Source organism: Diceros bicornis, chromosome 1 (genome assembly GCF_020826845.1).
Source record: "Diceros bicornis minor isolate mBicDic1 chromosome 1, mDicBic1.mat.cur, whole genome shotgun sequence".
NCBI lineage: Eukaryota > Metazoa > Chordata > Mammalia > Perissodactyla > Rhinocerotidae > Diceros > Diceros bicornis.
In genome coordinates, this window is record NC_080740.1 from 4887772 (window position 1) to 4906727 (window position 18956).

Sequence of the window (18956 nt, forward strand, 5' to 3'; positions counted from 1 at the left end):
TAAGTACTTTAAGAGGAATGGGGGCTTTTGCTTCCAGCCAAGATGGAATAAGAGGTACTGAATTTACCCTCTAGCGTGAAGGTAAACAAAATATATGAAACAACGGTTTCCAAGACATCGGATATTAGGCAATAAAGGACAGTGACCCCTGAGAGTCAAGAACAAATGATGTGAGTCATATGACTGCTCCAGCTTACCGCCTTGGGAGAGTTCCCAAGCTACAGAGTAAAGAGGAACCCTGGAGGAGCCCGGTGCACCCTCTGAGGTAAGGGAATGGAGCTGAGAGTCCAAAGAGACAAAGGCAACTGGAGTTCACAAGGCAGAGTACTGGAGAGGAGAGAGCTACGCAGAAAGAGAACTCCAGAGACGGGCAGAAGGTCCTCCTGCGTATTCGGTAGAGAACTGACAGCACATACAAGTGAGGGAACTGTAGAGGTCAGGGAAAGAACCATCTGAAAGGATTCCAGAGAACAGTATCCAAAGCCTACACGGGGCAGGGAAAAGTACCTGTTCCCACAACACAGACTGGAAAACCTCATAATTCACAGAGAATTGGTTAGAGAACGCCAAAGAGTCTTGCCTCAGTAGTGGGGAGAAATGGAAATACATTATTGTAAGGTTCTTATACTATACATGAAGTGGTATATTACTTGAAGGTGGACTGTAACAAGTTAAACGTGCATACAGGCATACCTTGTTTTATTGCACTTCACTTTATTGTGCTTTGCAGATACTGCGTTTTTTACAAGATTATCCACCAGCAAAGAGATTACAACTCACTCAAGGCTCAGATGATGGTTAGCATTTTTTAGCTATAAAGTCTTTTTTTTTTTTTTTTTTTGGTGAGGAAGATCAGCCCTGAGCTAACATCTGATGCCAATCCTCCTCTTTTTGCCAAGGAAGATTGGCCCCGGGCTAACATCCGTGCCCATCTTCCCCTACTTTATATGGGATGCCGCCACACCATGGCTTGACAAGTGGTGCGTCGGTGCGTGCCTGAGATCCGAACCTGCGAACCCTCGGGCCACCGAAGCGGAGTACGCGCACTTAACCGCTGCGCCACCGGGCCAGCCCCTAAAGTATTTTTTAAGTAAAGTATGTACATTGTTTTTTTACACATAATGCTATTGCACATTTAACAGACTAGAGTATAGTATGAACATAACTTTCATATGTACTGGGAAACCAAAAAATTCGTGTGCCTCGCTTTATTGTGAAATTTGCTTTACTGCAGTGGTTTGGAACCAAACCTGCAATATCTCCAAGGTATGCCTGTACTATAAACCCTGAAGTAGCCACTACAACAACAAAGAGTTATAACTAAAAAGCCAAGAAAGAGATAAAAAATGGAATTACAAAAAAAAAATAATAATAATCCAAAAGAAGGCAGAAAAAGGGAACAAAGACAAAAGGAATTTGAACTCAGATCAAACACAATTAATAAGACCAAGAAATGAAACCACGTAAAGCAACCTAGTTATACTGGGAATGAACTTAGTGCTGTTTAGTAATACAGCTATGAGTAGTTCATTTTTGCCTTAAGAGAAAAACTGAAGAACAGATGTTGACGACTTCAGTAAAATCTTTAGCAGTAACAAAGAAAAAGTAACTTCAAAACTCACATTATAAGTAAGTTACCTGAAGATCATCTCTCTCTCTCAAAAAAAAAAAAACTCACTATAAATTATTTTTAAATGTACATGTAGCTCCATTACTGATTTCTTCTATGAGAAAAAGGCCAGAGGAAGAGAGAGAGATACAGAGAGGGAGAGAAAGAGAGGTGAAGAGAGAAAGGAGGAGAGAGAGGAAGAGGAGGGAGAAAGAGATCGATTCCAAATCTGGAAGATTTAACATAAATATGTTTGTCACTAAGACTCATCATAGGGTAAATTATTAGACATAATCATGTGAAATGCCCCATATTACCAATATGACAGACATTATATTTTTTAATGGAATAAAGAGTTTAAAAGCATTTAAAAAACTTCAGTGGTATCTGGTATGGGTGATCAGATTAATTAGGATGTTATTAAGGTACACAAGTTATATGGACACCGAAATTGGTTACATGGGGTTTGCAGCAAAAGTGACGATAATTACCTTTATTGCTTAAAGACATTACCCTTTAAGATTAAGAAACTTTAAATCCATTCATTCTCCAAGAAAAAATAGTGGTAATAGCTTAATTAACCTTTATCCCTTTGAAGTTCATCCTTGGAGACAGCATCAGCACAGGCATCAAAGTATTTCTGCAGAGTATCAACTTGTCTACATAAGATATCTCTAAAAGTTTCCATTTCAGCCAATTTCTCACGTAAACTGTGGCCTTTCTGCAAAACACAAAAAGGGGGGGAATGTAATCCAAGTTAACAAAACTAGAATTTATTTAGTCCTATGGTATTTCATCACCTTTTAAGGTCTACATGTTACTACTAAGGGCATGGGGTAGGGAGAGCTGTCAAGTTCAACGTAATACTCCCAGGAATAGACTTCAAACTCACTAATTAGTGGCTTGATTGTGATAAGCCTAGACGAAATAAGAGATATTAAATAACATTTAATATTTTCAAATTACACATTGTGAGGAAAAATTGTGAAAGACTTTGAAATGGGCAAAAATATTACTGGGTGCCTTTTCAAAGGAATGGTGAGTGTCATCTACGGAACCCTTAGCAGAGGGTGTCCTCTAACCATATAGAAGTCTTTGATTTCATTGCATTTGAGCTATTTTACAACTCTTTAAGTAGCAGAAAACTGCGAGCAATGTAAATGATTCTTGTCTATGAAATGCAAATGAACTTTGTCCAGTGGAGATACATGGGTTACTAATCTGCGGATACCGACTAGTTTTGCATATATTAGCAAAATCATTTCAGTATTCTTCAGATTCTCCTTTGAATCAAATTTTTTCTTTACATCTTATCTCATTAATGAATGAAATGAAATCTTGACATGTGTTCGTTTTATATTTGTATGGGTCATGATTTTTTTTTTTTTTTTCCGGTGAGGAAGGTTAGCCCTGAGCTAACACGTGTTGCCAATCGTCCTCTTTTTGCTGAGGAAGATTGGCCCTGGGCCAACATCTGTGCCCATCCTCCTCTATTTTATATGTGGGATGCCTGCCACAGCATGGCTTGATAAGTCGTGTGTAGGTCCGCGCCCAGGATCTGAACCTGAGAACCCCGGGCCACCGTAGCGTGCAAACTTAACCACTATGCCACTGGGCCAGCCACTGTGTGAGTCATGATTTTACCCCTTAAAAAACTACTCAATAACAACTTCAAACAAATTACATTATAGAAATTCTTTCAAAAAACTATCAAATAAGTTCTGTTCACAACATTCAGTATTAAACTCAAATTTATGTTGCCTTAACTTAAAGCATTCATAACTACAAACCTTGAATGAAGAGGTGGATGTTGCAGAATAGCCACTTGCTCCAGACACCAGGGAAACCATTGAGCCATGTCGACGCAAGCTGGATTCAGATCCATATCCAGATTCAGTCTGAAAAAGAAAGTAAACCATACGAAAAAAATTAAACAAAAAATACTTGATCATTACAAGAAAAAAAAATTGTAACTGTGAGGTGATGAATGTTAACCAAACTTATTGTGGTAATTATGTCATAACATACACATATCAAATCACTATGTTGTATACCTTAACCCAATACAACGTTATATGGCAATTATATCTCAATAAAACTGGAAAAAACACTTAAAACAAAAGTTTTCCTATAAATTAATAAGGTTATTATAACAATAATTAGCAGTTTGAGTCCACTCAAGAAATACAGGCAATCTGCTTGCATAAGCAAAGTTAGCATAACTCTATTTCTACCTCTAATAAAGTTTCACTTAAATAAATTCCATTATAAATTATATAAATCATTCCAAGGAAAAAGAAAATACAGGACACTAATGAACATCAATTCCATTGTTATTCAATTTAAATAATGGAGATTCATTTGTCACTCTATTTCAGTCAGTAACCACATTGAGATAACCTTAAATATAAGCAATTTAAGTGTTTAACAAATATACGTATACACACACAAATGAATCCTCACTGTTTAAAAACTAGTCATTCTAGAAATGTCTATAATTGTGCCAATGATGCTGCTATTGCATAAAGCATTCCTGATGGTTCTACCACAACATTAAAAAAATTTTTTTTTAATAATTTTTTTATTTATTTACTTTTCCCCCAAAGCCCCAGTAGATAGTTGTATGTCACAGTTGCACATCCTTCCAGCTGCTGTATGTGGGACGTGGCCTCAGCATGGCCGGAGAAGCAGTGCGCCAGTGCGCGGCCCGGGATCCGAACCCGGGCCACCAGCAGCGGAGCGCGCGCACTCAACCGCTAAGCCATGGGGCCGGCCCTTACCACAACATTTAGAGTAATTTTATGATATGGAGCTATCACGATATGGAGCTCCGCAAAATGGAGCTATCTCAAATCATTTTTGGGAGTCGCAGTATAAAAATTTAAAAGTCTCACTACTTTAAAAGAATAGCTTCAAACTGTATAATTAAGCTTGACTGCCTTTCTTCTTCACATGACATGGCTCAGATTTAGTTTTGGATTTCTCTCAAAAATCTAATCTCATCAAAGATATCAATATTTTAAAAACACTTTCATAGGGGTTAAAAATAATTCTAAAAGAGAAGTTATAAAACTATTTTGAAAAGTGGCAATGTTGCTGATACACCTATTTTGGCTTCTCAAGAGTGTCTGAAGGCAAAACACACATCCTGAATTTATAAGATCTGCTTTCTGATGGCAGGATGGGGTGAGAGGAGCAAGGATGAAAATGGCAAAAAATTATTTTATGGTCACAATTGATATACTGTTAAATGTTATTAAAAATTGCAACATGCTTTCAAAATCTCATCGGTATGATTTTAGGTAATACTTTAAAGGCTGGCTTTTTCTTAATCCCACTTGCTTTTACACAAGAAAAAAGAAGTTGAGCTTACTTAAAACCTCTAATCACCAATACAGCATTTTGAAAACATCAAATTCTAGCTAAAATTAATAATGTGGAATTTAAACACAGTTAACTGTAGGAATATTTTCCCCTTTCAACATGTCTGCTTTAAGATACCTCATACAAATTGCCTTGCAAAAATACCCCTTCTTTTCCAAATTTGTGTGTTTGTAAGCAGTATTCCTGAACAAGTTTTTCATGAACATAAAATGCCATTTGGGTTCAGTGAAACACTTACTGAACATGCCCTATATTAGAACAAGGTTTACTTCTTTTAAATACTACAGTACTGAGACTACACCTTTGTTATAACAATCCTTTTTATGAAAAAACAAAAAACAAAAACAAAACAAAACAAAAAAAACCCCACAATTTTTTGGCCACTAGAGGGGGTCAGTGCCATTTTCCAAGTCACAGTATACTTGGAAAGCTGACACAAAGGTTACTATTGGTCAAAGTCCAATAGTAACCTTTAGACTAATTCCTTTACATGTACCTGTACCCTCTGTATCTTGACTTTTTGAGAACATTTAAAAGCAGGATAAATTAAACCATATAGTTCAAAGTTATGAATTTGATAAAGCACCAGAAATGCCTAAGAACTGATTTGAAGACTCCCTCAAAGTCACAGCTAAATTTTATAGTTTGGTTTAATTATGTGGGAGATACACTTTATATCATTTTGCACAGTCTGATCATCAGCCCATCTACTCCACAAGCAGTGGCATAAAACACAGCAAAAAGGTTGGCTTATTTTAATACTACCTACCTTTCGAAAAGCCTATTCTTTTTCCTAATAACACCCTCTAGCAGGAAGCACAGCAAAGAAATCGAGACAGAAATTAAGTAACTTCTTCATGGTGTCAAAATTTATCTAGTTATTAGTGGCATAGCCTTCCCACCCTCAAAGTATACTGTCTCTTTCCATTTTGATTATGGGAAGAGAGAAAATACAAGCAAGATTAAATGTTAACATGACAACAAGGGAGCATTTTCCAGAAACAAATTCTGAAAACCAAATAAGCTTGCTATGTTGTGAGCATCCACACATCTACCTTCGATATTATTATTTTAAAGCAAACCACATGAGAAGCAAGACACTATAATCAGGGGCCGGCCCCGTGGCCCAGCGGTTAAGTGCGCACGCTCCGCTGCTGGCGGCCCGGGTTCACATCCCGGGCGCGCACCGACACACCGCTTCTCCGGCCATGCTGAGGCCGTGTCCCACATACAGCAACTACTGAAGGATGTGCAACTATGACATACAACTATCTACTGGGGCTTTGGGGAAAAAGAAATAAATAAATAAAATTATATAAAAAAAAAAAGACACTATAATCAGGAGGACAATTTAATCAATAGGGTTGTGATTTAAAATATAATAAATTGTAATGGCAACAATTTCATTCTTGTTTAGGTCAATATAAACATATTATTTGAGATGAGAAAATTTGGCACGACAATTTCATGCTCATAAATATTAAAATCTCATTTATTTAGCCTTTCAAATATGTATGTATCCCCCTAGAGAAGCAGTAGCCTCTGAAGTAGAAAAAACACACGGTCAGAGAGAGAACACAGCTCTAGCATCACTGAGACCACCAGACAACCACACAAGTCAGTCGTCACCTTCCTGGGCTTAATTTTCTCATCTTTAAAATGATATGGCTAGTCTAGAACTACAATTCTATATCCTAAGCCTAAATACCAAAACTTAGGTTAAAAATGTACATATCCAAATGGAGGCCAAATGTAAGGCTGTCCTTTGTTGAACCAGTTGGAAAGATATAACACAATTTATTCAGAAAAGCAATATTTATAATGTATCAGATGAGGAGAGGTTCAATCCACAATAATTTCTAGGAATTGAGGCACCTCATGAATCAAAGAAATTTAAAAATATATTGAAGAAAATGGTATTAAAGAGGATTTTATCATATTCTAACTGCCTAGAACCCGGGGGCAATACAATTAATTGCTTTGAGTAGAATATTTGCTTACCCTCAAGACACTTGTCAAATCACACTGGAAAACAGAACATTTGCTCAAATTAGTCCTCAAGAGATTTTCTTCTTTTCAAATCCTAGTCATTCTTGTATCATAATTTAAAAACCAATATCAAATATAATATCTCATTTGAAGGTCATTTATGGAACTTGGTTATTCATTTTGCATTTTCTTCTACTACAGCATGAGATGAGCTTTCCTTTACAGAAACATCTAAACAGGCAAAGTATAGTACTGAGATGAGACTGGAAGGGTTAACCAGGGCCTTATCACACACCCTAGTTAAGTGTTAAATGAATGCTGGAGGGGCAGAAGACAGTAAGACACTGCCTATCACAATCCAAAGTACTAAAACAATGCCCCAACACAAGCTGGTCCTGTAGAAGGAGAGGGGTAATAACAGCTGCCCCCACTGTCTCCTTGATTTCAGACCACCTTCTTTCTTATACTTATAATTTATGGCTTTAGATTCCATAATATATCCTCATACCTACAGGGGGAAATTAATGTAGACATCAGTTAGCTACAAAGTCCTTCCTTTGTACCAAAAGCTGTTTTAAGAACCCAATCTGATACAAAAGATGATTTTAAATAAACTAACTTTGACACTCTGAAATTCAGTCTTATCCTTTTTTTTAAAATCCTTCCTCCTTTGAGGGAGCGTAGAGGTCCAATTGTCTTTTTTTTTAGTGACATTAAAATGGAGGTAAGAAATAACTAGATAAATCAAATGAGGCTGTATAAAGGAAGTCTGTTAATTTTTCCACTACAGCTTTAGAAAACAAATACTAAGGGATAAGGGAAATCTTTTTTGTTTTGCTTTCAGAGGAGGGCTGAGGAAAGAGTTGAATAATTTTAAATGATATTTTATATATTAATTCCAGAGAGCCACCTTGAATAAATTATAACAACAACAGTTAAAAGCTAATACTTAGGACACTATGTGCCAGATATGACGCTAGCACTTTAACTGCATTATCTCAGTAAATCCTTTTAACAGCCTACATGAAATGGGTACTATTATCGCACCATTAAGAGTTAAAGAATTGGTAAGTAAGGGGCCAGGATTTAATTCCTGATTTAAGTGCCTATGATGTCAACCATCATGCTATGCTGCCTCAACATTCAGACACGTTGCTTCTACTTCTCTCAAATCTGTCCCTTTCTCTATTTTCCCCCTGCCATTCTCTAGTTCTGGTCATTAAGTGTCTCATTTGGATAAATGCTCCAGCTTTCTAAGTGCTTTACCTCTTGTTCCTCTTGAAATTCTTTCTATTGTAGCCAAAACAGTCCTTTGAAAATAGACATCTGATTCTTCACTTCCCGTTTTAAATCCTATTTGGCTCCCTATTTCTCCCAGGATCAAGTCCATACATTCCTTACAAGGCCCTGTTAGAGGTAGAAATACAATTACACTAAACCACTATCAGCCTCCATATTCATTTACTGTCTATCACTTAACACTTGTTGCATCAGTATTGCTGTATTGGAGTCTTTTGTTCTAGCATCTATTTGTTGTAAGCAGATATTATCTGTTTTGAAATAGTGGAACTCGAAGAAATAGGCAAGGATATAAGAAGTGTGTTTTATAGTGAAGAAATCTTTAATAATATTTTGTAATATTTATATTATATCATAAGTGCTTAATAAATGTTAGCTACCATTCCCTCTTCAGCCCCCACAAAGGCAGGATATTCCTTTATATCTCTACTCCAGAAACACTTATATAGGGGGAAATAAATAAAAAAAAGAAGCTAGCAGCAGATGGAACAAAATACCAACACTGCTCTTTAACTTTCTTATTTTATGATTTGCTTTAGAAAAAAGGGCCAATGCATATTTTCTTTTAGAAGAATGTTTCATAGGCACAGAATAAAAAGGCCATAATTCCATTCTCCTAATTACAAAGAGATGACAGTGGCAAAATAGTTAATGCTACTTTTTGAAGGTCCTTTAAAAGTGCCAGTACGAGAAAAAACAGGTTTAATACGTTTAAGTAGTATTCGCAGGACTGCTGAAATGTTAAGATGATATTTGGCCAGGGGACCTGAACCATTAATTAATTCTTCTCTGCAAAGATCCTAAAAGAAATATATGTGCATAAAACAATAATCAGCAAATGAATATTCCTTTTTTTTTTTTTTTGGTGAGGAAGATTGGCCCTGAGCTAACATCTGTTGCCAATCTTCCTTTCTGCTTGAGGAAAATTGTAGCTGAGCTAACATCTGTGCCCATCTTCCTCTACTTTACATATGGGATGCTGCCGCAGCATGGCTTGATGAGCAGCGCGTAGGTCCAAGCCTGGGATCTGAACCCATGAACCCCAGGCCGCTGAAGTGGAGCAAGCAAACTTAACCATCACACCACCAGGCTGGCCCCAGCAAATGAATATTCTTTATGACCCTGGGACTTTGGCCCCAAACTTAAATTTTCTACAGAGGATATGCGTTCCCTTTTTAGACGAGAGGGGAGAAATCGAGATCTATATCAAACATGAAAAGATACTTATAACATTGCTGAGTAGAGGAAAAGCTACAAAACAGTATGATATCATTTATGTAAAACTATAAGGCTGTACATGCAAATAAATATCTGGAAGGAATCTTTACCAAGAATGAACAGTAGTCATTTCTATGTGGCCTGAATTTTCTTTTTTTTTTGTACTTTCCAGTATTGTCAATACTGTTTGAATTATTTACAGTAATCATATATCACTTCTACAAAAATAAAAAAAATAACACATTTTTAATCTATCACACTTAGAGATAAAAATAATAATAATGCTGGTAAAGCTACAGTGAAATGAAGATCTGCACATTCTGCAGATGAAACGTACATTAGTACAATCTTTTTGGAAAGCAATTTGGCAACACATATCAAAAGTGCTCATATCCTTTAAATTAGCAATTCTACTTCTGAGAATCTACTATAAAGACACAACTAAACTGCAGAAAAATCCTTTATGTAGGAAAGCAGTAAATAGTAAATGAAAAAAAAAATCACAACAATCTAAAGGTCTAATAATAAGCAAATGAGTACCAAAATTACAGTACAATAAAATATTAAAGCTGTGTTATAAGGTGAAAACGATGTTTGATGGAAAAAAAACAGGATGTAAACTTTATTATCTCCATAATGTTTTAGAGAGAAAATGTACAGAGAATAAGAAGGAAATACACTAAAACGAAGAGTAATTGTCTCAGTTATAAGACTGAAGGTAGTGAAGGTAGTTTTGTACTTTTTTTCTTTGTAATAAGCAAATATTACTCTTAAAAACCAGGGTGGAGGGGAGCCAATAAAACCTAATCACTAAAAAACTATTTGCAGGAATGGTTTTAAAAGACTTGATGAGAATTTTAGATCTAACTGTATGGGAAAGATTTTTTTTTTAAGGGGGTTGACTGATGATTTATTTTTTTGGAATTCACCTATGAATCCATGAGTAAAGCTAAAATTAACTAGAAAGGGACATTATAAAAAATTGAGATTGTTGTTCCTGGAATAATCATGTTACCACTCACTGATCAATGTTCTCATAATTCATTCAACTTCATTTTTATGCAAAACGGGGATAACATCTGCACTGAAAGGCTTTACGGAGGATTAAATGATAACAGTGCCTAATTACTCCTCTATCCCTCTATAGATCAAATGGGTGCTGCTGAAAAGAACAAGGGGCTAGGAAATGCACAGTGACATAAGCACTGCTATCAACCCGCACATCTTGTCTGTCAAGTACAAAATGAAAAATGACGAAATTGTTTTCAGAGAGGATGACATTTTAACCCGTAGGACATTCATTTACTTTGCTCCTATTCTTATTATTCCTAACCCAATGCTGTCTTTCATCCCTCAATACCAAATAAGCCCAGAATATTTGCCAGGCAATAAAGACAACATAAACAAAATCATTTTTAGCCTATTAGCTATAAGATTTATTTGATGAAAAAAAGCAGTTTTGTGCTCTTTGATTTTTTTAAGAAACATTTTCTCCCAGCTAACGTCCAACATACTCAGCAAGTAAAATTAGAAAGTAGTTTCCACTGCTGTCAATATGCATAAGACATGCCACCCACAATTACTTTTCCACATCAAATATAGAAAAAGTAGAATCTCATCTGTCACACTGACTGTCAGAAATCTTCCCTCCTGATTAAATAAAAATTCAAATACAATACTGAAACATCGTAAAAAATGGCTTTTGTAGCATATAACTTCATTTTAATATTTTCTATAGGAACAGTTATATGGAATAGTGATTCAACTCTAGATTGCCTTTTTTTCTTTACCTTTCTTATCTAAAGAAACATTTTGCAAGCAAATTACAAACCAAGAAAAGATAGAGAAATAAGCTGAAAATCTAGTGATATTCACCTAAATTGTGAGCAGCAAATACGTGGTAAGCATTATAAAAACTTGCAAGTTTGGTAAACTCTAAAAAATCATAGAATCCATTTTCAGAACATTATATTTGTATAACTATCAATCCCAACTTATCCTTCGAGCAGAAGTAAGTACACAATTAATTATAAATGGACTGAGGGTGGCCAATTCATAGTAACCTGGAGTGAAAAGGTGATCAGATTTTCTCAAGACATTTACTTTGGGAAAAGCCAAGAGATTAGTGCAGTTTGCAGTGGGAGTTGAAATTGAAAAGAAGTCAAAGATAGGAAAAAGGTCATGACGAACCAAGGAAAAAAACTAAGAGTGGAATGGGAGAGCAAAACTCATGAGTAAACAACCAGGAGCTATGAAAGAGAGAGAAGAAATAATGGAATGAAACTAAGCTACATTAGTTGTAGGTGGGGCAGGGGGTAGGAGAGTAGCTGGGTTTTGTCAACAATAAGAGCACTCAGAGCTCAGTATATAGTTCTGACCTTCTTTGCAGGTAGAGCATTCTAAAGTTTCTTGGTTCCTGGCAATATTCCCATTTCTCAAGGTTAGCATGGGTTGGCCTGTACTCTTTGTAACCTGAAAAAGCTTAACTAAAATGAACAGACCTACGATATCAATACCTGCAGGATCTTGGCAAATTTTCAATATTCATCTGACCTGAACAGATGACTATATTCAGTTTTAGTATTATTGCAAAACTGTTTTCCAAAGTGTTTGCACCAATTTACACCTGTTGCTCCATGTCCTTGCCAACACTTGGTATTAAGTCTTTTTTTTAAGCCACTCTGACAGGTATATTGTGGTATCTCTACTGTGGTTTCAATTTGCATTTCCCTGATGACTAATGGCATAGAGAACCTTTTCAAATGTTTATTACCCATTTGGATATTCTCTTTTATGAAGTGCCAGTTTAAGTCTTTTGGCTTTTTTTTTGTTGTTTTTAAATTGAGCTGTGTAAACTTTTCTTATCGATTTGTGGAAGTCTGTCTTTTTGACATAAAATGTCGTCAAGTTATATCTCCTCAACTGGCTACACAGTTAATATTAGCTACCTAAATACCTTCTTTCTTCACTGTTCCATGTAACCTCTTTTACCATCTTGGTAAAAGATACCTTCCCCAGATAAAAGAACCTGGCTGAAAACTATATAAATTCTGACACTTATCCCCTCTTTTCAAGATGATATACTTTATTAAGTATTTAGGCAACATACGGAAGTACAAAGTACAGATGCTGGCTCAGGTGAATTCAGCTTTCAAAACTGTAAGCAACAAAAACTAACAAAGTTATTTTAAAAGCCCTTGACAGCTGAATTATTTTTATTCCAGAATAGTAAGAATATTAAAGAGGGTTGGTACCATGTTTTCCTCCTTGATTTCAACAACCACAAAAGTGCTGGTAGTGTGACACCATCTACATTTACGTGTTAAAAAAATTTACTAACCATGTACCGATTACTGCAAGCAATTTAGCAATTAACTCCCACTGTTAGGAACTAACCAAATTCCTAATCTTAATGAGAGAAACATCCAGAAACATAACGAAGATTCTTTGCTGGTTAATCAAGTTTAGTTGTGTACTTGGTTTTTCTATGTATTTGGGTTTTTCTACAACTTATCAGAGAAAATGGCAGAGCCCTGATTACTCTGGCAACTATTAGATTTGTCCTTTCCTCAAAAATTAAAACTCTTGAACGTAAAGGAGAAGTAAAATTTGATTCCATTTCCTTCTCTCTATCACCGCGGTATGAGGCAAATAGGTAAATGGAAAATTGGTTCTAATCCACAGATCCCATGAAATTACTTACACAAAATATACACTAAAAATAGTAGTTTAAAAAGTTATATTTACATTCTTAAGCCAATTACATCAGATTCAAAATGCAAAGCTAAGTTTACGTGATAATCATTTATAAAGCAGGCAAGTATAGAAAGAACCTCTAGTATCTGTTAAGAAAATTTTCCAATATTATAGTTGATCAAAAATGGCAAACAGAGATAATATGACTTCATATGACCTTGATATTTAAAAAGTGCTAAGAAGAAACAGGTATATTCTGCCACCTAGCTATTTTAAAATAGTTTCCTAATAAGCTTATGTCAAATTTAAGACAAAAGAAATTAAAGTGTCAAACAAGCAGAAATTGTTATTAAAAATAGAGAAAAGGCAGGAAAACCAAGCTGACCTTGAGACAGCATGGGGAAAAAAATTTCATTACAACAAACAGCAACACAATTTTTAAAAGATCTTTAAAGTGAGTTTTGGGCCTCATTTAGGTGGTTCAATCATAAGAATCTTTTGGTAAGAAACATTTTTCACACCCCATTTCAAGTAAAACACATAAATTCCTTTCAAAAACTGTTTTCCACATAATTTCCTCCAACAGAGATCTCTAAATTTCTCAGGTTGAGAATAAACCTTTCTTCTGAAAGTATTCAATGGAGATTCACATAAGAATCAGTGGGCGTTTGCAAAGGGATGAGAACAAATCCACAAACATTAAACTACAAAACAAGTGCCTGTAGATTCTCACTACAGAAAAACAACATCTGTACAAATTACCATTTGGATTCTTCCTCCCTAATTTGTATTTTCCCATTAATTCTCATGTCTTGGATAATTTCCAAAATGTGGGGAAAGTCTATGTGGCCCATGACCACCAAAATTTTGAGATCAATGAAGGTTGCTCCCTTTTGGAAATAAAGGACTGTCACAATTACCACAAACTCTTTAAGAGCCAAAAGACTAAACTTTTTCAACACGATTCTCTAATCTGCTAGTGCCAAGACAGCCTTCCTGCTAGTTTTTTGTGGGGGCGGGGGAGAGTATATTTTTTTCATGGTAAGAAGAAACTGTATTTAGTCAAAATCACATGTACTGCAATGGTAAAAGATTCTAGGAATAATTCTATAATTCTTTTAAATAATAGCATCAACAGATGGTTAATCACACTTCCTTGATAAACTACGCAGAAAATGCTCACAGAGGCCTTTTGATAATACATAGACAACATCTTTACTACAAAAATATTAGTTTAATCCAAATAAAAAACAACCATCTTAACTTTACATTCATACAGCTTTTAGTTTGTAAATAATTTTCATAAACACCATCTCATTTGACCTTAAGACAACATGGGAGACAGCCAAAAGAGTAATGAAAAAAACCCTGTCTTTAAAAATCATTTGTCTACAGTTGTCTCAAATCCTAAGGAGAAATGCAGAATATGAATGGCCTCCATGCAATAAAGCCAGCACACTATTTCAAAACAAAATTACTGGTCTGGTATACATATGCCCCTTTCTGTATTTTAAATTGAAATAGAATCTTCAAATGTAAGAATGATCTCAGGAATATCTTTTTTCCATGAGAGCTGCTGGCTAATGTCACACTGAATTATGCAATTTCTAATATATTGAGAAAATCTAAATCACAAAATCATCTTTTGTAAACTTTTCTTATAGTGAGCAAGTTATTCTGGAATGAATACCAAGGAGGACAAAACAAGAGAGCTGTCTAGACAGAGAATATAGAACCCTACAGTATTTCTGTCAGTAATCATTCTCACACCAACCATGAAGAGCATAGGAAAAAAATGAACTTCAAAAGTCATAAATTTCCCCCATAAAATCTGTTTTACAATGCTATAAATTAATTCAATTGGAAAATTAATATGCCTGATGCTTTGCTGATTCCTACAAAGAAGTTGTAAATATGAGCCTTTAAGGAGTTTCTGGTCTAAAATAAACACTAGAGATACGAAGAACATATAAAAAATACGAGAATATTGTGATTCAAGAAGCCCATCATTTAAGTCAACAAAATATATTTCACATAAATATATACTTATAGGATGGCAGAAGTGCTTGCCGGCCAAAAGCTGTGGTTCGCAGGTCAGACAGACCTGGGTCTGAATGCTGGCTCCTTCACTAATTAGCAGTTTGACCTTGGACAAGATACTTACTCTCTGTCTCAATTTCCTAATCTGTAAAAATAGGATAATAATGTTATTATCATAATCAATAATAATGTTAACCTCATAAGATTGTGACTGAGATAAAATATATAAAGTGTTTATCACCATATCTGACACAAATTAATCCTCAAAAAGGTTAGCTATCATCATCATCACCACCACCACCACCACCACCACATTATTATTATTGTTGAAGACGTCCTGTAGGACAGAACTCCTGATGAGAGTGTGTGTGAAACAGATCAATACACAGGGGTTATTATACTGAGTATAAGGGCCTCCTGGGAAGGAAAGAATGGAAACCTCCAGCTTCTTCCAGATATTGAAAATTACTAAAACCTGTCAGGGAAGCCTAACAAAGGCCCAATAGCAAGAAAAGGCAATTAAGGCCCATCTGATGACATCAGAAGAGAAAATGACAGGTCCTCCGTTTCAGGTGTCCCGTCCAGGGATCATAAGGACAGGTGGTGCAATAAGAGAGTAACTGTGAATTGAATTAAATGAGTTGGAATGACGGGAACCCTGGTCAACTTTGAAGTACAACAATCTGGGTTTACCATGACTGGGTTATTTTGCTTGCTTGTTTTTTTGCGGGGAGGAGGGCACATCCTTCATACTGTCATCTTCTCTCCTTTAAGTAACTTAACCAAAGTTGCACAGCTATTAACTAGTAGTGCCGGGATTCAACTCCATATTTCTCAGACCCCAGAATCCAGTGCTCAAACACTAACCAATACAATATAATGCTCTTTTTGACGATCCATGCGCAGAAAGATGAGTTCATATTTGTCTTGCATAAATATGGTAGTAGAACTCAGAGGATACACTCTAACCTGCAGGTGGTGAGCTTACAGAAATTATTTTCAAACACTCAGAGTCTACCAACCGTAACTGATAGAAAGCAGTATCAGAGGCGGAGTCAAGATGGCGGCGTAGGCAGATTCTGAACTCACCTCCTCCCGTGGACACAGCCAATTTACAACTACTCGTGGAAAAATTACCCCTGAGACAGAACTGAAAACTGGATAAGAGGAACTCCTGCAACAACGGACAATCCTAACTGGGGTAGAAGAGGCAGACTCCCTTCCGGAGAGGAAAAACGCCGCCTTCACAAGCCGCCAGCTTCACGGCCGCCAGGAGCAGCTCACAGGTACGCACCCTCCCTGGAGGCACGGGGTCCTGAGCCGGGGAGCGCCCCCGCTGGGGGCATATTGTGGACCCAGCACAATCGACACCAGCGGCATAATATCTGACTTTGCCTGCTACTAAAACATTGGGGAGCACCCCCAGAAAACCCGGTTCACAAAGAAACTACAACTGGCTCTTAAAGGGCCCGCGCACAAACTCACCCGTTCCAGAAAGCATCCTAAAATCACCAGAAAGAAAGGTGCACAGTGCTTTGGTGACAACAGACTCACCTAATAGGCCCTGAGTGCATCTCGGCGAGGGGTGAGACCTCTCCAGGGACTGGGACACTGGCGGCAGCCATTGTTGTGGCCTGGTGTGAGCGTGCTGACACAGACACCATTGGAGTTCTCCCTGAGGCCAGCTAGCCCAGGGTCTGCTCCACCCGCTAGAGCACCGATTTAATCCAGCTCAGCCAGGGCAGGCAGCCCACCCTAGAGACTGGCCCCACCCAACAACAAGCCCTCAGGCAACGTGTGGGCCTGCATAGACTGGTGACTGGATTCTCTGCAGCCTGGCCGACTTTAGTGGGGCAGGGTGTGCACAAGGAGCGGGTGGAGAGTGTGGGGCAGTGGCGGAGAGTGTGGGGCAGTGGCGGAGTGTGTGGGGCTCCCGCCGTGGAGAGACTGGGTCCGCTTGGGGAGGTCGGGGCACGCACACGGGGCAGGACTGTGTTGACTGTGTGTGTGGACCTGTGGGCAACAGGGCTTGTCAGCTGCAGAAGACTTGTGCTTCTCAAAGACCCACATAGGAGGTTTGCCCCACCTTCCAAAGCCTGAAACAAGTGGGTGCTCCCGTGCCTGAGGCCAGCCCCACCCAGCTGCAATCCTCAGAGAGCTGACAAGAGACATAATAGGCTAGAGGCTTGCAGCAATTGTAAGGCCCTGAGCCAAACAACCTGCCACGCTGGGGGCCTACTCAGTTAAAAGAAATACTGCAACACAAATGTGGTGTTAGAACTTACAGCCAACTGTGCTGGGGTGCCCCACACCTGATAAAGAGACTGAAGGGCCCACAACAACTACAAGCAGCTGAGCATTACAACAGCTGGCCAGGAGCATAACTCAGCCTCCATGGGCGCCTATCGGGAGAGCTAACAGGCCACAATAGAAGAACACACATAGCCCACATAGGGGCCACCCCTGGAACATTGAGAACTGAGGGAAGCACACTGGAAGCCTCCTAAGGCATCACTTACATAAGGTCATCTATCCAAGAGCAGGAGACGTAGCTGACCTATCTAATAGGTAGACACAAGCACAGGGAAAGAGGCAAAATGAGGAGGCAAAAGAATACATTCCAAGTAAGGGAACAGGACAAAACCCCAGAAAAGGAACTAAGTGAAACAGAAATGAGCAACCTACCCGACAGAGAGTTCAAACAAAGAGTGTTAAGGATGCTCACTGATCTGGGGAGAAGAACAGATGAACTCAGTGAGAATGTCAACAAAGAAATGGAAGATATAAAAAAGAACCAATCAGAAATGAAGAATACAATACTGTAAATGAAAAATTCATTAGAGGGACTCAAAAGCAGAGTAGAGGATACAGAAGAACGGATCTGTGAGCTGGAAGAAAGACTAGAAGAAATTACCCAAGGTGAACAGGTAAAAGAGAAAAGAAATAAAAAGAGTGAGGACAGTCTAAGGGACCTCTGGGACAACATCAAGTGCACTAACATCCATGTTATAGGTGTCCCGGAAGGAGAAGAGCGAGACAAGGGGGCAGAGAATCTATTTCAAGAAATAATAGATGAAAACTTCCCTAACCTAAGGAAGGAAACAGACATCCAGGTACAGGAAGCACAGAGAGCCCCAAACAAGATAAACCCAAAGAGGCCCACACCAAGACACATCATAATCAAAATGTCCAGAATTAAAGATAAAGAGAGAATCCTAAAAGCCGCAAGAGAATGTCAAGTTACATACAAAGGAAACCCCATAAGGCTATCAGCTGACTTCTCAGCAGAAACCTTACAGGCTAGAAGAGAATGGCACGATATATTTAAAGTTCTAAAAGGAAAAAACTTACAGCCAAGAATACTCTACCCAGCAAGGTTATCATTCAAAATGGAAGGAGAGATGAAAATTTTCCCAGATAAGCAAAAATTAAAGGAGTTTGTCACCAAGAAACCAGTGCTACAAGAAATGTTAAAGGGACTGATTTAAGGGGAAAAGAGAAGACCACAAATAGGAAAAATTATCTATTTCCATGATTAGAACGTAATGGATACAAATGCACAAAAAAGAGGTTAGATATGATATTAAAAACATAAAAGGAGGGAGGAGGGGAGTTAAAGAGTAGAGCTTTCAGACAGAGGTCAAGCTAAAGTGACCATCAATTCTGTATAGAAGAAGTAAGGAACAGAGAAGGACTACTAAAACACTGAGGGGAAAAAAAA

General features: G+C 37.5%; 1 protein-coding gene across 3 annotated transcripts in view; it reads right to left on the minus strand.

The window, feature by feature from the left end:
- CERT1 (ceramide transporter 1) overlaps window positions 1-18956 on the minus strand; it is a 126075-nt gene that overhangs the window by 55197 nt on the left and 51922 nt on the right. For all 3 annotated transcript variants that reach the window (XM_058565035.1, XM_058564865.1, XM_058564943.1), the window contains exons 4-5: window positions 3400-3507; window positions 2192-2330 (exon numbers count right to left, since the gene is read on the minus strand). In XM_058565035.1, coding sequence (XP_058421018.1) covers window positions 2192-2330; window positions 3400-3507 — 247 coding nt within the window. The remainder of the gene's footprint in view (window positions 1-2191; window positions 2331-3399; window positions 3508-18956) is intronic.